Source organism: Nerophis lumbriciformis, linkage group LG25, assembly GCF_033978685.3.
Source record: "Nerophis lumbriciformis linkage group LG25, RoL_Nlum_v2.1, whole genome shotgun sequence".
Classification (NCBI taxonomy): domain Eukaryota; kingdom Metazoa; phylum Chordata; class Actinopteri; order Syngnathiformes; family Syngnathidae; genus Nerophis; species Nerophis lumbriciformis.
In genome coordinates this window covers 16,671,762-16,695,672 of record NC_084572.2, presented here as the reverse complement: position 1 = coordinate 16,695,672, position 23,911 = coordinate 16,671,762, and the positions used below count along the sequence as shown (strand labels likewise).

General features: G+C 37.1%; 2 protein-coding genes across 3 annotated transcripts in view; both read left to right on the top strand.

The window, feature by feature from the left end:
• The window catches only part of LOC133621663 (sodium channel and clathrin linker 1-like), a 40,396-nt gene extending 17,468 nt beyond the window's left edge, over positions 1–22,928 (top strand). Inside the window, exons 7-21 of one of the 2 annotated variants that reach the window (XM_061983900.1) lie at positions 2,085–2,207; positions 3,996–4,061; positions 4,500–4,570; positions 4,681–4,771; positions 6,855–6,946; positions 7,079–7,256; positions 7,787–7,885; positions 12,655–12,726; positions 12,831–12,905; positions 13,011–13,153; positions 13,250–13,442; positions 17,295–17,491; positions 17,682–17,760; positions 19,291–19,386; positions 21,317–22,925. In XM_061983900.1, the coding sequence (XP_061839884.1) occupies positions 2,085–2,207; positions 3,996–4,061; positions 4,500–4,570; positions 4,681–4,771; positions 6,855–6,946; positions 7,079–7,256; positions 7,787–7,885; positions 12,655–12,726; positions 12,831–12,905; positions 13,011–13,153; positions 13,250–13,442; positions 17,295–17,491; positions 17,682–17,760; positions 19,291–19,386; positions 21,317–21,385 (1,644 nt within the window). In that variant the 3' untranslated portion in view covers positions 21,386–22,925. Of the gene's footprint in view, positions 1–2,084; positions 2,208–3,995; positions 4,062–4,499; positions 4,571–4,680; positions 4,772–6,854; positions 6,947–7,078; positions 7,257–7,786; positions 7,886–12,654; positions 12,727–12,830; positions 12,906–13,010; positions 13,154–13,249; positions 13,443–17,294; positions 17,492–17,681; positions 17,761–19,290; positions 19,387–21,316 lie in introns of both variants that reach the window. The other variant, XM_061983901.1, reaches the window with a different exon arrangement.
• Positions 22,929–23,422: 494 nt separating this feature from the next.
• The window catches only part of dnah6 (dynein, axonemal, heavy chain 6), a 163,908-nt gene continuing 163,419 nt past the window's right edge, over positions 23,423–23,911 (top strand). Inside the window, exon 1 of the mRNA XM_061983898.1 lies at positions 23,423–23,470. The gene's annotated coding sequence lies outside the window, so the exon portion shown is untranslated. The remainder of the gene's footprint in view (positions 23,471–23,911) is intronic.

The window sequence follows — 23,911 nt, the reverse complement described above, 5'->3', positions numbered from 1 at the left end:
ATGACCGAAAGGACAAGATCACGGGTTCAAGCGGCGGAAATGAGTTTCCTCCGCCGGGTGGCGGGGCTCTCCCTTAGAGATAGGGTGAGAAGCTCTGCCATCCGGGGGGAGCTCAAAGTAAAGCCGCTGCTCCTCCACATCGAGAGGAGCCAGATGTGGTGGTTCGGGCATCTGGTCAGGATGCCACCCGAACGTGGTGTTTAGGGCACGTCCGACCGGTAGGAGGCCACGGGGAAGACCCAGGACACATTGGGAAGACTATGTCTCCCGGCTGGCCTGGGAACACCTCGGGATCCCCCGGGAAGAGCTGGACGAAGTGGCTGGGGAGAGGAATGTCTGGGCTTCCCTGCTTAGGCTGCTGCCCCCGCGACCCGACCTCGGATAAGCGGAAGAAGATGGATGGATGGATGGATAATTGTATGTAAATGTTTATTACACCAGTTTGTGAGTCCTATCTTCTGCCGTATAATTGATTAGTATTCATTTTTGTTATCAGCCTTACCAAAGCTTTAATAATTTTTGTGATTAACGCATGGTCTGATATCATTTGACAAATGTATCCTGGTAAACTGTAAGGTAAGTAGGGTAAATATAAATTAATGAATACAATCAAGAGTAAGATTACTAAATCAGTGTTAATATTTGAATGGACCTCTTTGTAGTGGAAACATTGGGCCCTGAGGTCCAAAAGGTTAAGAGCCCCTACTCTACAGTAGACATTTGATTTCGGTCAATTTATTTTGTCAAGAGTTGTGTTTTTAAGGACATTCTGCACAAAAGCTAGTTAAAAATCATCTCTATGAAAGCACTCTTGTGTTTTTCAGAATCTGCTATAAAAATTTGAGTCTCTCACAAGTTTTTTGAACTGAATTCGCAGGCCACCAGTTGAATAGCCTAAATGATGAAAAAGAAAGGACATAAAATGGAACCTTGAGAAACACTACTAGTACTTGTCGCTATAATAGTATAAGTTAACAAATGACTACTGATTGTTGAAGGAAACAAGCTACAGCTACACCTTAGTTACATAATCACATTATGAAAAAATATGTTAACTGCCAATAAGGAAAGGACTTAAAGGGGTGCCTTGAGGAACGCCTCCGGTATGTAAATCCTAAGTTTGGACCCTAGTGTTCTATGTTTGCTAGCAAGGTTAAAATGACGATGCAAGGATCTGTCAGTCCAAGTTTGTCCCTACAGCAGGAACACCATAGTGTTCTTAGGAATTTGCTGCTAAAATTTCTATTGACCAAGTTTTGAACTTATCCTAATGCCCGGTATGGTGTCATTCCTGGGCAGGATTTGGCCCCTGGGCCTAAAGTTGAATACTTCGGTTTAGATCCATTTTTGATGGGGTTTTTTTTGGGTGTCATAAAAAAAAGCCATGCTCCGCTGCTGGCCAACGTTATCTATTGAACACTCTTGCATGACTTAGTTATCCGGGTCTGCAAGAATGTTTGAACTCAGCAGAAAAGTGTCTCAAGACTCGATTTAGCATGATTGTGCTGCTCTTGCGGCTCCAAAGAGACGAGCAGAACAGTGTGTTGTGGAGGTGTTGACACCTGTCGCCGTCTAGTAACAGCGGTGCAATCTTTAATGCATGTTGGTCGGCATGGTCATGGAGCTGTATACTTATACACTATGGCATTTTGGGGCCTCACGTGATATTAAGACAAGCTGCTGTTGCTTTGATGCCACTGGGGCCTGTGAAAGTGCCTTATTTGATTGCAGCGTAGCCTGCTTTTAAAATGTTTGCCAACCATCACCCTCATTTAATCGTGGCAGCCAAAATCATGATTGTGATTCAAATTCGATTAATTGTGCAGCCCTATTGTATGTTTTTGAAAATAGACCTGGTAAGATTGAGATAATTTCACTTTATGGTATGAATGACCACCTTCATGTGCAGTTTCCTTTAAACATCTCAGACATGAGACAATGCTCTTGACATCTTATAATATCGTAATATGACCTACCTGCAGTGAATTTGTGCTATCCAAAATAGTTTCAAATGTCATTCTTCACTTTCTACATCCTCATGTACTGTTCACATTACTTAAAATGCTTTGTATGTAATTGAGTAGGAGCGGATGCAGGCCATGGAGTTGTGGCAGACCGCAGTACTGGAGCTTGATCAACTCCAGGAGTTTTACCAAAAGAGTCTCACTGATGGACAGAATGCCGATGCTAAGGAACAGCAGCTCAAGGTAGTGTTCATAGAATAACATGCAAAGTCAGCATATGTGTTGCTCGTTCAATGAACAAATTAATTATTGGAAGTTGGAACTGTGTTCCCATACTTTGAATTTACTGCATATATAGCGGTCTGCCATGTTAAGCTGTCCAGATCCTATATTGATATCGGTCCGATGTCTGCAAAAAAAACAAGTGTCGGATGCTATTGGCTTGCCTGTGAAATGTATGATGTAATCTCTGATACAATCAGTCCGGCAGCGTGTTTAATTGTGCAAAGTTATACAACCAGTTAATATTTAAATATCCAATAAGCACACAAGGTTGGTGTTTTCTTGTATTTTAGTCAAGTTTACAAAAGGTAAACATGGTAGGTTATAGATTACTTGGAGTTAGCAACTACACAACAGCTAAGCACACAATGGCACACAAACTATACATACGTTATAAGCGTCCTTAATTGAACAAATGCAGTCTCAAACAGCACATTTGTAAATATAAACGATTATCAAATATTAATAGTTGCATCTTATTCACACGTACAAAGTCTCCAAGGCAGAAAGAAGCGCATTAGAAAGTATCAAGTAACAAACATGTCCGCATTATTCAATTAACTGCATCATGAGCTTAACTTTGTGAATTATTGTTGCTACTAAGTGTTGCCAAAACAATAACCACACTACTTTAAAAGACGGCATAAGTACATTCCAGACGGTTAAAATAAATTGGTTACTGTTTTTCATACCTACCATTGTTCTCTGTTTAGTGAATTTCTCCTACTCAAACCTTTTTTAACATTCTACATTAGGAAAATATAAGAATATAATATAATATAATGCTCTTGTTTATTTATATATATTACTCTGCCCTCCCTGAATGTTGGAATTTAATTTTGCCACAGTGTAAAAAAACAATAATAATATACAAATAATAAACAATATACATTTAACCAACAATAGAGCTTCTTATACTTTTGCTATATTGTGCGAATGCATGTTGATGACACATTAAATCAATCAAAGTTTATTCATATAAGGGCTGCACAAGCCACAACGACATCCTCGGCTTAGATCCCACATCAAGACAAGAAAAAACTCAACCCAATGGGAATGAGTCTTATTTCCCGCACTTGGCTGGAGGCTTCGGTTTCAGATTCTGGATCAAGTTTGTTGTGCTGCTGCCTTTTTGAAACAAACTTTGCAGCGTGCAGTCATTTGTTCCACGCCTGTTGCCACAAAACCAAACACTTTTCTTAGGAACAAATGTCTCGCTCTCGTTGGCACTAGCATTACCCATATTTTGCTATGTGTGCCGCTAAGGAAGTAAGGGGACTGCGCAAGCTACGGAAGATCATGTAGGGCAAAAAGTATCCCAGAGCAAGAGAAGAATATACATATATTTTTTAAATCGTCTTTAACAAAAAGCTCAAATATATCGATATATCGCCCAGGCCTACATATGTCTAGCTTGTGTCCTATTGTGTGCTTAGCTGTTGTGTAGCTGCTAGCTCCTAGTGGCCTATAGTCTAAAATCTTTACTTTTTGGCAATGATTTGACTAAAATACAAGAAAATAGCAACTTTGTGTGCTTATGGGAGGACATTTAGATGTTAACTGGCTGTCCATTTTTGCTCAAGTAAACACGCTGCAGGGCTGCTTGCATTGGAGATTATATTGTAAATGCAAGCAAGCCTAGATCATCTGATACTTGTTTTTTTTTTTATCTTATTGAACATATATTAATATCGGCTCGAGATACTCCTCGCTTTTACCAAACATTGCAACTCATTTATCTCTTGACAGGATCGGATTGTGCAGTGCCACCAGAGCTCACACAAACTCCAAGGGTCCAACCAGGAACTACAGATGGTATGTCTAAATGACGCAAAACAAAGCAACAAATCCAAATTAGTTATTTGATAAATATACAATACAGCTTGAGCCAAAGTTTCAAATGCACGATTTGTTAATTAACTCAACACAAAAACAAACATGTACGCACAATGTAGAGACTTGACTGGTGAATAAACAGTGATGGCGAGTAACTCTATCTTCAGGTAATACATTTTTAATGAGAGGAGAGGACGTACAGACTTTTGCAGTATGCTGTGTTAAAACAGATAACATTATTAAGTTAAAGTTAAAGTACCAATGATTGTCACACACGCACTAGGTGTGGTGAAATTTCTCCTCTGCATTTGACCCATTGTCGATGGCTTTAAAAGTCTGCAGTATTTCAACAGTCCAGAAAGTACACTTGGAATCATGCCGTACAAATGGCAATCTTGTGTATCTTGTCACACACAGACCAACCAGCAACTTGTGAAGACTGTGACTGAGCAGAGCACAGAGATTGAAGGACTACATAGCCAGCTCAGGTAAACCCTTGATCAATGGTTGACGGTGTGTCCCCTTGCAGTAGGATAATCACGTAAATGATTTACATAATTGACTATGAGTTAAACCTTCTTTCACTTTTATGTTGTAGATTGAGCAAAGCTGATCTTAGAACTGCCACAGGCAAAGTGGAAGAGTTGACCAAACAGCTGCAAGTTTTTCAGCACCAACTAAAGAGACAGGTAACTAATTATTTTTCTCTTGCTAGGGAGTAGCAAATGTATGTATTAGGAATGTTCTGATCAGGGTTTTATCTTCCCAATTCATGAGTGGGATCGGCTGATACCAATACTGAGTGGTAATTTACTAAGTGGTAATTTTCAAATTTATTTATGGTGATTGCTATTGACAGTGTAACAATATCCACACAATATTAAAATAGTTCCTTATTCTCTTGTATTACATACTGTGCATTTGTTTGAGCAAAACAAAGTCAATAGTACACAATAACTACATGATGAACTTCCTGAAGAAATTACGTGTGAATGCTCCAATGCTGAAGCTGAACTGAAATGCTGATGGAATGTGGAATGTATGTAAGAAATTGTTTGAATGTTGACATGGTTCAAATGTTGAAATGGTTTAAATGTTGAAATTATTTTGATTTTGAAATGGTTTTAATGTCGACGAACTGATGCTAAACTTAAATTCCAGTGGCATGTAGAAATTGAAAGTTGAAAAACTTTAAAGATAACATTTTTGAGAGGTGAAGAGCAGAACATGTACTGAAATGTAGTATGAATCTTGGAATGCTAAATGTTGGTATAGTTATAAGCTTTAGCATAACGCAAGACGTTACAAAAGAACATAATCTATGAATATTTGCTATAAATGTATCCCATTAGCTAAAATACTGGCATAAAAAGTTAACATGCTAATAGAGAATGAGCCAGCATATTTCTAACATTGCGCCAAGTATTGTAATATGTAATTATTCGGTCAAAATTTACTAAATTAGCTGAAATACTAGCATGTTAACATTTTATGATAACGATAGCAGTGGAACAGCTAACAAACTTCTAAAATGGCGGCAAGTAACAAAACCATGTTTATTACGTTTGAAAGTACGAAACAAGCTATAATGCTTGTTAGCTGGTGCTGCATCGCGTCTTAGCTTTCTTTTCAAACCTTTGTGTGGATTATGATTATTTCTTCATCAAAACGGGAAAGAAGAACAACTTATCAGTCAGCATCCCAGTGAGAGCAGACATTGTACATTAAGTAATCGTTTTTAGCATGTTTGGAGTTTGTATATCTTGTTTAGCACTTATCAATACTGCTGCATGATGTTAATGTTTCACTAATTCTGGATTTGTTTGGCACCTAGCTTCTAAAACTTGTAGCTCATCCTCTTTATACTGAGGCTCAAAAATACGCGATTTTGTGTCTTCATTTGTCCCAAAGTAATCGTTATTGGCACTCACAAAGTCTGCATGATTAGCATTGTTGTTGCTGGCAAAGGGATCTGTGTTTCTCTCTAATACGTCACGGATCACGTACATGGCTTGCTCACTATCTCTCAAAATGGCTCGAGCATCTCCGTGAGATTTATGTTATTTTGATCATATCTAATTACTCGCAAATTTTGCAAGCTTTTTGGCATTATGAATCAGATATCCATTAGTCAATTCAAGATCGACACAACTTGTTTTTACATTATACTGGTACTTTAATCCCCATGTGTTAAAAATCAGAGGTAAGTTCCATCTACTGTTTAAAGTTGTAATTATCTGTCTTGTCTTTTAACAAAGAAACAAGGAAGTCACAATCTTCGTTCAATGAATGTTCTGCAATTTGTCGTCCCCAAAGTAAGAACTGAACTGGGCAAGAAAGCATTTAGGTTTTCAACATTGAAGGCTTGGAATAACCTACAATTGAATATTAAACTTCAAACCCTAGTTACGTTGAATGAGTTTAAAGCTTCTGTGAAAGGACTGCAGTCTACCTTGTCTGTATGCACATGTGTCATGTGAGCAAGTTTTAATGTTGTAAATGTGATGTTTTATGTATTTGTTTACTGTTTTTAATGTAACCTTGCTGCAAGGTCTCCCTTGGAAAAGAGATCTTTGATCTCAATGGGATTTTACCTGGTTAAATAAAGGCTAATAATAATAATGACAAGCTGCATTCACACATTGAGTCCCATTAAAGTGTGTTTATAAACAAAGTACAGGAAACAGGTAGCGCCAAATCATGACTCACTCGCCATATAATATGTTATATTATATGGAAATTGATCTTAAGGCCAAGCAAATATGCATTTAGGAGGAAGATGTGGTTGCTGCTCAAAGACGAGAAGAAGCAGCACAGAGACAAATCCAACAGCTTCAGTCAACCATCAGCCAGCAAGAAGCAAGGTGCGTACATTAAAAACTTTGCCTGATATAGCTTATAAATCTGACTTTATTCATTTCAAATTTGCAGCATGCATGCTTTCTTTAGGAAGATAATTTATGAATGTCAGCATGAGTTTGTTTTTCTATCCTTAGGCTCAAAACAACGTCTCGGGAGGCACTGGGTGTTCGAGGAGAGCAAACCGTGTTGGAGAAAACAGCAAGCAGCCTTAAGGCCCGATGTGCTACCTTGGAACAGGAGAAATATGAGGCTCTTGATAAAGTCCGAGAGAGTGTGCAGGTGGCTGAGGAAGCGGTGCTGCAGAAAAATGAGGTAATCTCTTTTTTTATTCAATGTATAGACACCGAAAAGGATTAAAGTTAGGCGTGTCCCAATGCAACTTTTTCACTTCTGATACGATAACAATATTGGAGACTTGAGTACTTGCCGATACAGATATTAATCAGGTACTGTATCAGCACAAATCACAGTAGATACTTTATTATTTTGTAGTGTGGAATGTTAGAAAGTGTTTGATCAAGTGAAATTACTCAGAAAACATGGTGAACATGAAAATCACTAACCTTAAGACAGTGGAGTGGCGTGATGATTTGACACTTAGTGGCCACAACAATGTATGAAGGTAAGCTCATGACACATTGAATGGTACGATGCGGACACGTTTGTTACGCAATACTTTCTAATAGGCTTCTGCCTTGGAGACTTAGGGCCTGATTTACTAAAATCCACACACCATGTGGTGAACAGCATTTGCAATCTGTAAAATAGTGTGTAAGTGTACTATTAGTGGGCGTGGCATCTTTCTCATCAAACTACTTGTGATGATTGTTGTTCTCCTTCAGGCGGTGCTAAAAGAGAAGCAAATGATAGAAGAACTCGAGCAGACAAAGAAAGTCATCCAACAGCTGATCCACGATGCTGCTGTGCGCACCAGAAAAGAGGTAGGACATTTTCTAGTTGCTTCCTCAAGCAAAACTACTGTTGTGCTCTTACTGCAGGTGTTTATAACTATATCTCTTAATCATTTGCTTGTTGTAATTATCTCAAAATAATCTTAAGAATCTGTCTTTTTTCATCTCTAAATGTGATAAAACGCACATTAAACTACTCAAAATGTGTAATAATTCATCCATCTCAGGCAACAGTATTTAATTTTGGTACAAGGTTCCAGCAGAATCAGGTGGGATTGTTTAACTTGCATGCAATCAGTCATTGTATTTCCTGATCCGATGAACCAGTACCGTAAGATCTAAAAAAAAAAAATGTCACCAGTCGAAATAGAAGTGCTCCATCAAAACTTAAAATATTTAAATAATAAATTAACTCTCGGCCTAGGTCCGTATGGTAAGGCGTTTTGCCATAGTCTGCCAGTTAGTGATCCCTGCATTACGCAACAGGATTAAAAGTCACGATGGTGAGTTTTTAGCATATAATTAGTAAATACATGGATTATAACTATACAACATTTATGCTAATAACATGTTGACACTAAGCATATTGCATTGATTTAACAAAAACATATATATTAAAAATAAAAATAAAATACAGGTAACAGGAATGTGCTTAGATGTGATCACACCCCCAGTCATATGATGGAATATACATAGAAATGAATGAGGGAACTTACTTTTGTTCTTCACATGATTTGTGGAGCGTTATAAGATAATCAACTTTCTGTGGACCATGTGACTTGCATATTAATGATATTCCACATTTTTCAGGGGGGTAATGTGTTAGGGTAGCAGGACTGAGTGAAAACGCAGTGACAACACTGACAGTGCATCTAGAAAGTATTCACAGCGCTTCACTTTTTCCACATTTTGTTATGTTACAGCCTTATTCTAAAATGGAATCAATAATTTTTTTGTTCTCAAAATTCTACACACAATACCTTTGAAAGACAATGGGAAAAGTTGTTTTTTTTGTTTGTATTTAAAAAATTTTAGCAAATGTATTAAAAATGAAAAACTAAGAAATCACATGTACATAATTATTCACAGCCTTTGCCATGAAGGTCAAAAGTGAGCTCAGTGTATCCTGTTTTAACTGATCATCATTGACATGTTCCTACAGCGTAATTGGAATCATCCTGTGGTAAATTCAATTGATTAGACATGATTTGGAAAGGCCCACGCCTGTCTATATCAGGTCCTACACTTGACAGTGCATGGCAGAGTTTTAGGTATTGTGTGTAGAATTCTGAGGACAGAAATGAATTAATTCCATTTTGGAATTAGGTTGTAACATAACAAAATGTGGAAAAAGTGAAGCGCTGTGAATACTTTCTGAATGGACTATGTAAGTGTACATTTTTTTTAAGAAAATAAAGTATAGTTGTAACTTGGGATGAGAAATAACACAAATATGTCAGAAAATATATATTATAGATTTTTTTATTTTTATTATTTCTAAAGGATTTGAATGTTATATTTCACGGTAAAGTCTAGTTTTAAGAAGCAGGGACAAGCAATTGACATTTTTGTAGTGTTCAAAGTAGTTTTAACTCATCTTTTAAATTGTATTAATGAACTATTCAATTACCGGTACATCAAAGTGCAAGACATTTTGATTACCCGGTATTTAAAATGTATTTTACATGTATTACATTTATTTATAACCTCCATTGGTAAACAAATGGCAATGATTCTGATATAAAACCAATTAAGCAAACCTCGGTGTTCAATGCTCTAATTGTTTTTCATCATCAATCTATTCAACTGATAAATCCTTCTAATCCTGCAAAGCTGACTCTCATTAGTAACGAGCTGCACTTCAGCAAGTGACATGCTTTAGGAGAAATGCTCTCGACGGAGTGCCTCCTTATCAGCAGGGTTATTCAAATATATTCCTACTGCAGAATGGCTAATACTCCAACCTGAGGCAGCTCTGAAGCATTTTTATAGAATGCAAATAATTCAGACATTCAAATCATTCTGTAGGCTTATTTTATGGCAATCTTATGCTCAGTTATGTTTGTGCACGCTTTTACGGTTGCCATAGTTTTATCTATTTTTGGTCATCTTTATTTCAATAACAATGGCCATCACTACCTACCCAATGCGAAAGGAAACAATGCCATTACATCGGCTCGGCAACATTTAATTCAATAGGGGACGGCGTGGCGAAGTTGGGAGAGTGGCCGTGCCAGCAATTTGAGGGTTACTGGTTCAATCCCCACCTTCTACCATCCTAGTCACGTCCGTTGTGTCCTTGTGCAAGACACTTCACCCTTGCTCCTGATGGGACTGGTTAGCGCCGTGCATGTGTGTGAATGGGTGAATGTGGAAAATAGTGTCAAAGCGCTTTGAGTTCCTTAAAAAGGTAAAAAGCGCTATACAAGTACAACCCATTTACCATTTAATAAATGACAAAGTTTAAATTTTTCACTACTTTAATACTCAATATACATTAAATACAATAATTCACAATACTGCCAATGACAAAGTGCACTTTTTGTGTTATGCTGCAGATATGATTTAAGTGAAGTGCCTTGTTTGAATAATGAACATTTATTAAAAATCAACTCATTGGAATCAAGTGTGATTTAAAAAAAAAAAAAAAAATTCTACAAAGCACCACTCAGGTCACATGATGTAGACAATAAATGGGTCTAAATTTGGCAGACCACAGAGCTTTAAATACTATCGTTATATCGCATATTGATGACAAATTATTGCTGTGTACCACAAATTTGACAGCGACAAGTGAACGGATGCCACGTCAAAGCACTTTAGTGTCCTAACTATGGACTAATGAGCCTCCAGATTGCAGCAAAGCCACTTGTAAGTCAGCAATCCTCGCTTCATGGCGGCAAATAAATGAATTTTCCTACAAATCTCATTCCCAGAGGAATAGCTAAACATGCTACATTACAAACCGTAGGGGGATATGCCATCCACAAGCTAAAGGTCTTGAATGTGGGCGGATAGATACAAATAACGACAGTAATGATACCAAGTAAGTTAACAGTACCTGTTTATGGTCAGTGGTTTGATCGATATTTTTCATTATCAAAAATCTGTTGTTTTTGTTATTGTTTACAAATTCTGGAAATGTTGGATTATCTCAATAGCCAACATTATATATTATCCTAACTGACCATGTTTGCAACAGATAGTGAATCAGTGTACTTATTTAGTTGTTTACCCATATTTCTACACAATAACTCAGATATGGTAACACTAGGGAGCAGTAGAGAATATGGTGTGTTTTTTAGTCCAGAACATTTTTTGCTTTATTCATTATTGAAGTATTTCTTGCCACCTTCTGATGTATATTTTTATATGACATTTCCAGTTAATTTGGTGATCAATTATTACACCTAAGAATTTGATTTATTCTACACTTTTATTATCTGTTCCATTTATTTTTATTTGTGTTTGGCTTTCTCTTCTGCTGTTACCAAACAGCATTATTTTAATTTTACTGAGATTAAAAAATTATGTTTTTGTTTAACCATCTCTTTAATTCATTAATTTATTTTGTTATTCATTGTAATAGCTCCTGTGTGTTTTCTCCTGAACAAAATATGGTCGTATTGTCTGCAAATAATACTAACTTCAACTTCTTTGTAACTTTAAATATGTCAGTTATATACAGATTGAACAATTTTGGTCCCAGTTTTGATCCCTGGGGTACGCCGCAAGATACAGTATATTTAGCGCTGTAGACATGTGTTCCCCTAGCTTCGCGTAGTGCTTCCTGTTGGTTAAGTATCTTCTTACCCAGTTCAAGACCAACCCTCTGATGCCATATCCTTCTAAATTGTTCATTATGATATTATGATTAATTGTGTCAAATGCTTCGTAATTTACTACCGGTCCCATTGTTGAAGAGCTGCGATTGAATATATTCCCAACTTGCCTTACCAATCTACAAGGCCAAATTTAATGATTGAATGTTGTTTGTCATGACCCGATGTCCTGGGTCATGTCTTGTTTTAGGTTATTGTTATTTTCCGCAGTTTAGTTTTCCTGTTTAGTTTTGGTTGTCAAGTACGCTGAGTTTCTTTCACTCCTGTTTCTGTTTGGTGATTAGTGTTTGCACCTGCGGTCGCCTTTAAGCACTTTCCCTTTTATACCGGTATCACTCTGTATTTGGTTGCTGGATCAATGACTGCTATGCGTCAGGTACGTTCGATTTCTTGCTGAGAGAATTTTCCCTTTGTCCAAAGGTTGGCAACGGTTGCGTGCTTGTTTAGTATGCTACAACTTATGTTTTTCACCTCTGTGTGCTAAACAAAATGTTGCTGTTTGGATCCCTGCACGCCTCCGAGCGACACACTTTTCATGTTTTTGCCGCTGATATGGAATGAAAGGAATCTTACTTGCTCACTGCTCTTGCTGCTTCCTGTCCTTTTCCGCATCTCAAAAACACCATCGCAGCAATGCGACCTGAACGCAACTTTGTTACTGTCAACATTTTCCCCTTGTATTTATTTGTTGACAAAACTGTCATTTGATTTTGTCATCGTCTTAGAGAACGTGCTTTTGTTTTGATCATTATCGTCTTACTTCAGTCAAAGAGAAATAGTTTGTTGACGATAACGCAGACGGAAATTATTACCGGTAGTCAACAAAATTAACAATGGTGTAATCTGACATTGATAAGAGCAAATGTGAATAATGCAATAATAAGCAGTATGATCAACTGACCCTTGAGTTTTGGTGGTAAATGTTGTGTTGCAGCTGCATATCTTAATGTTCAACAGGTGGATAGCGTACGCAAGCAGTGCAACATTGAACTCCGTGGAATGGCTGAGGAGCTGTCTTTATTGCAATTGGTAAGAACAACGTCTCAAAATCATTAAATCCATTTACATTTCACTGCTTTGCTCCTCCAGCTAGTAAAACAACGTTCTCCTCGCTGCTCCGTGCTCTTCTGCAGGAATGTGCAGAAAAAGAATCTCTGATCGAGAGGTTGAAGCGAGAGAGGAAATCGCTAGAGGAGGAACTATCCAAGGTATCTTTGCGGCAACAGGAAGCTGCTGCCAAAGCTCGTGCTCACACTGTTGAATTATTGCGAATACTCAAATTAGATTATTTTTTTCATGTTCATGTCCTTCAGGTGGTAAAGGAGTGCCAGGCAGAACCACAAGTTGGCAAAATGGATGCTCTTCATCAGAGGTGTCTGAATGCAGAGAGAATGAAGGACGAAGTTAGCATCACTTTGCGAAGTACCCAAAGCAAACTCAAGAAGATGCAACTGGAGTATACACATTTACTTCATTTGACAACATCTCTCAATGCTCCCAGCTTCTAACCAATAGGCCAACTGCAACTTATCTTGCCTGTTTCGACCTGCAGACACAATGAGGAGTTGTCCCGCGGCCAGGAGGAAGTGCAGCGGCTACAGGGTTGTTTGGCTGCAGCCCGGGAGGACTGTGTCAAAATCAGCGATGAGCGCCTCCAGTTGCAGCAGGAGAACCTGCAGCTCCAAAGGAAAATGGATGATCTGCAAAAAACCTCCATGCTGGTTCACAAGAAGGCCAAACAACAGGTAAGGTTCAAGGAGAAGGATAAAAAATAAGCAGTCAAACCTGGCTCTTGTACGCCCATTTTTCATGATTTCCTTTTCAACAAAAATTTTTGCCACGGTTTTAGTTTACCGTTTATCGTACAACCAAACATTTGTAACAAATTAGTCCGTTTGTTTACGTAACATTCTGCGGATTATAGAGTGCAAAATCCATGTGTTGGGAACTCAATCTATGTACTTTTTTTTGTGTACGACTACAATAATCCACCATGGGACCATTTACCATTGCGAGTGACAGCACTGTGATAAAGAAGGTGAAAAACACAATTGAATTTTAAGAAAGAACTTGTAGCAAAGTACAATGGTGGCTCTCTTTTCATCCCTCTCTGGTCACCCCCGTCTTCGTCAACAAAAGTGTTCAATAAAAATTATGTTAAATGTTCATCTATATATATATACATATACATATATATATATATATATATATATATATATATATATATATATATATATACGTATATATATATATATATATATATATATATATATGTCTTAATAAGGTTATCCAAAAAATAGTGCTCGATACCGTAGTAGAGCGCAATATATGTATGTGTGGGAAAAAAAATCACAAGACTATTTCATCTCTACAGGCCTGTTTCATGAGGGGGTTCCCTCAATCATCAGGAGATTTAATGGGAGCATTCACATACCATGGTTTATATAGGGCACAGAGTGGGTGGGTACAGGCTGGTGTAGGGGCGTGGTGATTGGCTCATGTGTTACCTAGAGGTGTTTCCGTCTGTGGCGGCATGCTGATACAATTTCGCTGCGCTTGTTGAGGGATGACAGGTCTGGACGGTATATGATAAACAGTTTCTCTTTCAAGCATAGGTTGCATCTTTTATTACCACTATTGTAAGGTGTGCTGGATGCAAGAATTTGCCATGTTATTGAATATTCAACATTATTGTCTTTGAGGTCCCAAATGTGTTTGCTGAGTTCTGTGGTATTCCGCAGGTTTTGGTTCCTGAAAGAAGCCTTGTGATTGTTCCATCTGGTTTTAAACTCTCCCTCGGTTAATCCTACATATGTGTCGGATGTGTTAATGTCCTTGCGTGTTACCTTAGATTGGTAGACAACTGATGTTTGTAAGCACCCCACGTTGAGAGGGCAATCAGGTTTCTTGCGACAGTTGCAGCCTTTGTTGGTTTTGGGGTCGCTCTGTCTGGGGGTCGACGGCTCATTTGCAATTGTTTTGTTGTGATTTGAGATAATTTGTCGTATATTGTTCATACAGCTGTAGCTCAATTTAATGTTGTTCTTGTTGAATACCTTTCTTAGGCTGTTGCCTTTGGGAAAGTGTTTGTCAATCAGAGTGAGGAATTTGTGGCCAATGTTAGTTGAGACGTTTTTGCTGTATGGGGGGTTGTACCAGATGATGTTGTTTCGTTTTCTGTTCTTTTTTGGTTGGTTTCCTGGCGTGGGTTCATAGGTGAGGGTGAAATTGTATCCGCTTTCATCAAGGGCTTTTTGGTACGGGGGGGTTGCTTGGTCAAATTCAGCTTTGCTAGATGACAGCATCGATAGCCTTTTATTAATTCCGGTAGGTATTCTTTTCGTGGTGGTGGGTGGGTGGTTGCTGTCATGGTCACCACGCCCCTACACCAGCCTGTACCCACCCACTCTGTGCCCTATATAAACCATGGTATGTGAATGCTCCCATTAAAATCTCCTGATGATTGAGGGAACCCCCTCATGAAACAGGCCTGTAGAGATGAAATAGTCTTGTGATTTTTTTTCCCACACATACATATATATATATATATATATATATATATATATATATATATATATATATATATATATATATATATATATATATATACGTATATATATATATATATATTTATATATATATATATATATATATATATATATATACGTATACCGTATATACGTGTATATATATATATATATATATATATATATATACATATATATATACGTATATATATATATATATATATATATATATATATATACGTATATATATATATATATATATATATATATATATATATACATATATATATATATATATATATATATATATATATATATATATATATATATACATTTTTTTTTTAAATTTTATTTTACATATATTTCACATTGTTTTTTGCATGTAAAACTAAGGACGTCCAGTCAAATATTAAGATTGATATCAATCTAATATCAGCAAAAACAAAAGAATGGGATTATAGGTGCTTGCATTTAAAATATCCAAATTCTAATCTAGGAAACAAGCAGTCCTGTCTTTATTGTTTGTTTGCACACATACATTGTTATGTATTTGTGCAAAGCTGGACAGCCAGTTAATGTATAAATGTCCTCTAACAAGCACAAGATTGGTCTATTATTGTATTTTAGTCATCATTTACAAAAGGTAAACATGGTAGACTGTAGGCTACTAGAAGCAAGCAGCTACACAACAGCTAAGCACACAGTAACACAAAAACAAGTCATCATTAATTGAACAATGTTGCAGTTTAAAACGGTTCGTCAGAATGAACAAGTATCAAATAATTATAGTTACATATTACTTATGAATACAAAATCTCTAAGGCAGAAGCGTATTAGAAAGTATCAAATAACAAATGTGTCCGCATCATTTAAATTACTGCGTCATTATTTTGACTTCAAGAATTATTGTGGTCACTAGGTGTCGCCAAAACAATTACCACTCCACTTCAACTTAAAGACAGCATTCATCAATCCAGACGGTTAATAGGCTCGTGTTTCTTTTTGACAAATTTCTTGATCAGACCTTTTCTAACATTCTGTGCTACAAAATAATAGTATGTATGATGTATGTATGATTCCTGCTGATAACATATTGGATCAATGTTGGTATTAGGGATGTCCGATAATGGCTTTTTTGCCGATATCCAATATTCCGATATTGTCCAACTCTTAATTACCGATACCGATATCAACCGATACCGATATATACAGTCGTGGAATTAACACATTATTATGCCTAATTTGGACAACCAGGTATGGTGAAGATAAGGTCCTTTAAAAAAAAATAATAATAAAATAAGATAAATACATTAAAAACATTTTCTTGAATAAAAAAGAAAGTAAAACAATATAAAAACAGTTACATAGAAACTAGTAATTAATGAAAATGAGTAAAATTAACTGTTAAATGTTAGTACTATTAGTGGACCAGCAGCACGCACAATCATGTGTGCTTACGGACTGTATCCCTTGCAGACTGTATTGATATATATTGATATATAATGTAGGAACCAGAATATTAATAACAGAAAGAAACAACCCTTTAGTGTGAATGAGTGTGAATGAGTGTAAATGGGGGAGGGAGGTTTTTTGGGTTGGTGCACTAATTGTAAGTGTATCTTGTGTTTTTTATGTTGATTTAATTAAAAAAAAACTAAAAAAAAAAACGATACCGATAATAAAAAAAACGATACCGATAATTTCCGATATTAAATTTTAAAGCATTTATCGGCCGATAATATCGGCAGGCCGATACTATCGGACATCTCTAGTTGGTATCAACCAATACTCAAGACTCCAATATCGGTATTGTAAGTGAAAAACTTGTATCAGAACGCCCCATGTAAAACCGTAATTATTTTCTATAAAATGTGTTGTCCGTTCATATTTTTGGTGGTTTGGAACACATTAATTGGATTTATATTATTACATTTGTTTCATAAGATTTGGTCTTTGACTGACGTTTTGAAACAAATTACTAACAAATAGCAAGGTTTGATTATATGCAGCATAATAAAAAAACAAGTATTATTAATATTGTAGCTAATAAGAAATGGTGCCTTCATGCAGGTATGTCTGATGGATCAAGAGTACAGCGTGAAGGAGAAGACACTTAAAGCACAGATGATTGACTTGGAGGAGAGCAGTCGCAACTCAAGCGCTGACTTGATGCGTCTTCTCACAGCCCAGCAGAAAAGTATTCAGCGCTGGAAAGACGAGGCAAAGAACATGGCGCAGACCTTTGAAAATAAAATCAAAACTATGAAGTAAGAACTAAAAGGAATATTATTTAAAAATGTTGTGTTTATATATATATATGTGTATATATATATATATATATATATATATATATATATATATATATATATATATATATAAGTATATATATATATATATATATAAGTATATAAACGCTTGTAGCAACGACCACACAATGTTCACTCTTTTTTTTTTCAGGGCAGAGCTGAGTCAGTACAAGCAACGCTGCCATGAGTTAGATTTGCAGCTGGGAAATAAACACGACACAATAGCAGAGGTGTGCAACACAAACACAACGTTCATTGCTTTTACATCATCATTACAAAACCTCAGCTTTATTAAACATGTATTTCAAATGATTTATTTCTCTTTGTGTATATAATATGCATACCCTGTCAAACATGTCCACAGCGGCCACAAAAGTTTCCTTGCCGAGAAAAGTAGTGTTATAAAACCTGTATATAGCAGACACCTGTAAAAATCATATATTATTTATTTTACTTCCGAGAGTATTTTTTACTTTGTTTAACGACCACAAATATTACAAGTTGCTGCAATGATGTCTGATGTTTATACATGGAGTCTCATTTGTTCTTATTGTGTGAATGTTACTTACTGTTTTTAGCTTGCGAACATGCTAATATTAGCAAGCTAACTTTTTTAGCTAATTTTGCAGGTATACACCTCAGAGTCACATACCGGTAACTTGGTACTTGACACATGCGGACTGTTACAATGCTAACAATAGCATGCTAACATTAGCAGGGAGAAAGGTGTTTATACTTGGGTGATTGGTTAAACTTATTTGAGTTACTAATGGCTCCAACCGCCGCAAAGCCGTATATGCTGCCAACCTGATAGTGACCACCTCTTTTATAGGGAACAACTTTGATGTTTACATTGATGGTCACTATACACAACCTTGACCGTACCTTGCTTTTTGTTAGTGATCTTCTCCAAAAGGTCAAACAGAGACCAAATCTTATGAAAACCAAGGCAATTTTTCCCATGAGAAATAATGTAAATATAATTAATGACACCCAAAATATGAACAAAAAATTATAAATGGGTTATACTTGTATAGCGCTTTTCTACCTTCAAGGTACTCATAGCGCTTTGACACTATGTCCACATTCACACAAACATTCACACACTGATGGCGGGAGCTGCCATGCAAGGCGCTAACCACGACCCATCAGGAGCAAGGGTGAAGTGTCTTGCTCAAGGACACCACAGACGTGACTAAGTTGGTAGAAGCTGGGGATTGAACCAGGAACCCTTAGGTTGCTGGGACGGCCACTTTCCCAACTGCACCACGCCGTCCCCAAAACACATTTTATTGAAAATATTTATAGTTTTACATGCAGAAAACAATAATAAATTCATATAAATGATGCATCAAATGTATAAATAGACATTTTACATCCCTTTTATTTTTATTCAGTGGAGAAGAAAGAGCCCCACAAAATGCCACCTTTATTATTTAAATGTAATGTTTCTCATCTTCGTTATCAAAGTGCTGGCACTCGCGACTTTCTCTGATGCCATCTTGGATTATTTTAGTCATACTTGGTATGTTTTTTTTAAAATATTGTTATGTATGATTTTTTATCTATTTAAAAAAAAGAACAATAATTATTTATTTCTCTTTAAGTTTAGATACCTATATTTGTATCAAGTCTATGCTTATTTGTTCATTCTAACACATTAATAAAACTAACTTATAAAAAAAAATGAGAGGAAAACCAAAGTACCACTTTATTTGCAAGAAATTTTAAAATTATGATGAAATATTTTGTGTGTGCAGTTTGAGAGGCAATTGGCAGAATATCAGGACAAAGCTCATCGCCTCCAAAGACAACTCATTCAGGTGGAGCAACGTGCAAGTTTGTCTTCACATCAGGTATGATATCTTCTATATACCGTACATGTACATGTAATGATGCATCAACTGAATATAAAGTACAGTGGTACCAAAGGAAACGAGCACCCCAGTTTACGTGTATTTCGCAATACAAGCTGTCTCAGCTAATTGTTATGCTTAAAGTTGCGAGCATGAATTCAGGTTATGAGCCTTCCCACCACTAGTTGGCGACCAATAACATCTAGTCGTACTCGCTAGCGTTAGTTTATAGATAGAGATGGAGACAACTTTTTTTTCAACCAAGGAAGAAAGTGAGTGTGAAGGGCAGTGTTGAGAAGAAGTGGATGATCCATCCATCCATCTTCAACCGCTTATCCGAAATCGGGTCGCGGGGACAACAGCTCCAGCAGAGACCCCCAGACTTCCCTCTCCAGAGCAACATTAGCGACTTCCTCCTGGGGAATACCGAAGCGTTCCCAGGCCAGAGAAGAGATGTAATCCCCCCTTCTGGTCCTTGGCCTGCCGCGGGGTCTCCTCCCAGTGGCACGTGCAACGAGGACCTCCCTAGGGAGACACTCGTGAGGCATCCGCACGAGATGCCCGAACCACCTAAGCTGGCTTCTTTCCAAGCGAAGGAGCAGCGGCTCTACTCCTAGTCTCTCTCGGGTGACTGAACTTCTCACCCTATCTCTAAGGGTGAGAAGTGGATGATATTTATTGAAATACATACTGTATATATAGCGTACAGGCCAAACGTTTGGACACACCTTCTCATTCACAACACAACTGATTGTCCCAACCCCATTGATAAAGCAATAAATTCCACTAATCAACCCTGATAAGGCACACCTGTGAAGTGAAAACCATTTCAGGTGACTACCTCTTGAAGCTCATCGAGAGAATGCCAAGAGTGTGCAAAACAGCAATCAGAGCAAAGGGTGGCTATTTTGAAGAAACTGGAATATAAAACATATTTTCAGTTATTTCACCTTTTTTGTTAAGTACATAAATCCACGTGTTCATTCAAAGTTTTGATGTCTTCAGTTACACTCTACAATGTAAATAGTCATGAAAACCTATTGAATGAGGTGTGTCCAAACGTTTGGCCTGTGCTGTACTGTATATATACCTGACAGAACATGTAGCTACCTAACTTGTTGAAGCAGTTGGAGTGTAGCACCATACTGAAGCATAAAGAGTCGATAACGCCAGCCAAGGATGTTAAAATATTATCTAAGCAATGGGCATTTATCCATGAACATTTTGAGAAGCTGGTCGTGGTGTGTTTGACGGAGAACCAACTGGAAGGAGATACCGTAAAAGTCCACTCTCTAATGTAAATGCCGTACATTATTATTAGATTACTTCATAAAACTACTTGTACTTGTGTGTAATCCATACTATTGTATTGTTTTTGATACAATATTTTTCATCTAAATGTTTTATTTTTAAAACGCAGGTTACATTTTAAAATTGGGATGTTTTAGGAGGGCGAGCAGCAAATAAATGTTACATTCATTTTAGTGGGTAACACTTTTACAAACCAATTAAACTCGTATCCTGAGGTAGTGGCCTAGTGGTTAGAGTGTCCGTCCTGAGATCGGTAGGTTGTGAGTTCAAACCCCGGCCGAGTCTTACCAAAGACTATAAAAATGGGACCCATTACCTCCTTGCTTGTCACTCAGCATCAAGGGTTGGAATTGGGGGTTAAATCACCAAAATGATTCCCGGGCGCGGCCACCGCTGCTGCCCACTGCTCCCCTCACCTCCCAAGGGGTGATCAAGGGTGATGGGTCAAATGCAGAGAATAATTCCGCCACACCTAGTGTGTGTGTGACAATCATTGGTACTTTAACTTTAACTTTAACTTTACTACTGAATTTGTTCTTGTTTGGCTTTCTTACAGCACTTAAAAATATGTTAAATGAATAAATAACAATAATTTGATCAGTGCTTGTTATTTCCACAGATTACAGTTATGGCATCGAAGCAAAGAAAAATGGACTTCAGTGACTCAAAGACTAAAGACCAAGATTAATGGAAGCCTTTAGTATCATTTGTATATATAAATATATATTTTTTAATCTGTCTAATTTAATGGCAACAGGTTACAGTTATGTTGACTATTAGTCTATAATGTACATGATCTCATGTAAGATGAAAGTACTGTACTACAATATCACTGCTGGGATACATCGTTTTCATAAAGTACTTTCCACAATATATGCATTATGTGTGGTGCAGTGACGTGCGGTGAGGTTCATGGCTGGTGAGGCACTGACTTCATCACAGTCAGATTTACAAACATATGAACCCTAAAGAGTATCTTATTCACCATTTGATTGGCAGAAGTTAACGGGTTATGTTTAAAAGCTCAAACCAGCATTCTTCCCTGCTTGGCACTCAGCATCAAGGCTTGGAATTGGGGGTTAAATCACCAACAATTATTCCCGGGCGCGGCGCCGCTGCTGCCCACTGCTCCCCTCACCTTCCAGGGGGTGATCAAGGGATGGGTCAAATGCAGAGGACAAATTTCACCACACCTAGTGTGTGTGACAATAATTGGTACTTTAACTTAACTTTAACTTTACACATACAAACTGTAGCACACAAAAAAGCACATTTAATTAAAAAAAAACATTATTATGGTCTTACCTTTACTTATAAATGAAGTCCATGCGCTGCTCCTTCTGAACAAAAGCCAGCGCCCCCCGCAACCCCAAAAGGGAATAAGCGGTAGAAAATGGATGGATGGATATTACCTCCTGCTTCGATTGAAAGTCCAGTTTAGAAAACTGTTTTATTTTAGATATTTAATCCTCCATGTTAAAAATCCAGGCAAGAGGAAAAAATAAACGATCGCTGCTAACTGTTGCTGCTTGTTGTCACTTCGTCTGCAGCCGAGTAGTCGCAAGAATGATCTCTGGGATCACTACCGCCCTCTACCACCATGAGGCGGGATTACTGCGAGCCTCAGCCAGTGCGTCTTCGCAGCCGTTTTATGAATGCTCAGCACAAGAAATACGTTACACATACAGTGTACATTATATACCTCAGCTAACTAAAATACGGAAATGTATAATATAATTCATATAGCAATACGGTCTCACTGCACAGCAGGCCAGCAGTTAGCCGAGTTATTGCGCAATCCATGGTGAGGCTCAACTCAGTGACGTACCTCAACTGGCTGCTGACTCACCGCAAGTCTCTTCTCAGTATTTGAACGGCAAATGTGAAAATTCAGCGATTTTGAATAAAAAAATGATCTAAAACTGGTGAAGTTAAATGGAAAATATATTTATAGTATAATCACTGGATACATATAACAATTTACTTTTTTTTTTTTCTTTTTACTTTTTTTTTTCTTTCCACGATGGCACGTGAGGCACCGCCTCACATGCCTCCCCTGACTGCACCTCACTGATATATATATATATATATATATATATATATATATATATATATATATATATATGCGATATTGTGTATATATTAATGATTTCCATATTTATTTTATACACTCACACGTTTTTTGTACAATCCCAATGTTGTAATAATGACTTCATGAAACTTAAAGGAAAAACAGGCATTATTTTTTATTAAATAAGTCCGTTGGTTAATTAATTGCTAGTCTTTTTTTGTCTTTTAATGTTTGCGTGTACAACTTCCTGTTATTGAATGTGTGAAATAGTTGTTGGTTTAGGTTTTATTTGATGTTCTATGAATGTCCCCAACAAAGTTAGTGCAGAATCCACACAATAATGATGTCATTAACCATCCTTTCAGTGTGTTTTATAAGGACAAACAAGTTATCTCAGTGTGCAACACTATTATATTACATGTTAAAGCCACCAAAATCTGTTTGCGTTAGTGTCTGTGTTGATTGTGTGTTTGGTTGCATTGCATGCTGGGAAAGCTTTGCGTTGCTAGGAGACGGTAAACCTGAGCGACCCGCACACGTTTCCCCTGACGCGATTAACTTGGTAATATCCAAATGTACCTTTTGAAAAATATATATATTTCTTTATGCTGCACGCGTTTTTTCTTAACTTTTTTGTTTATTTCAACTGGAATACTTGCGGCAGTTTATCTTGCTGAAGTGTTTTCTTTGTCCATCCAGCAGGTAAGTTTTGCATCGTTTTGTGCTGCTCAGCTGTGATTCGGAAATTGGCCTTTAGGGGGCAGTATCGTCATCGGGTCTTAATAAAGTACTTCCGATTCTGATTACCTGCTTAATATTCAAGGCGGAAGAAGATGATGGAAACGGTTTGTAGACGCCAGCGTTGCTATACTCATATTGGTTATAGTATTTTGAGATAATTTAATCTTCGGTTACGCAATCAATATTTTTTAAAACATCATATAAACGTGAACGCTTCAGTACCAAACTATTTGCAGACAAACGATATATAGCGTTGTACATTACAGCCACGTGATGGCGCTGTTCTGCCTGTCGGTGGCGCCTTTTTCAACAGTTTAAAAATAAGTTTGATTTAAATGCTAAAACCATATCACAAGCTATACAAACACACGTGTAATAATGTGTTATTGTTGTAGATGTTCC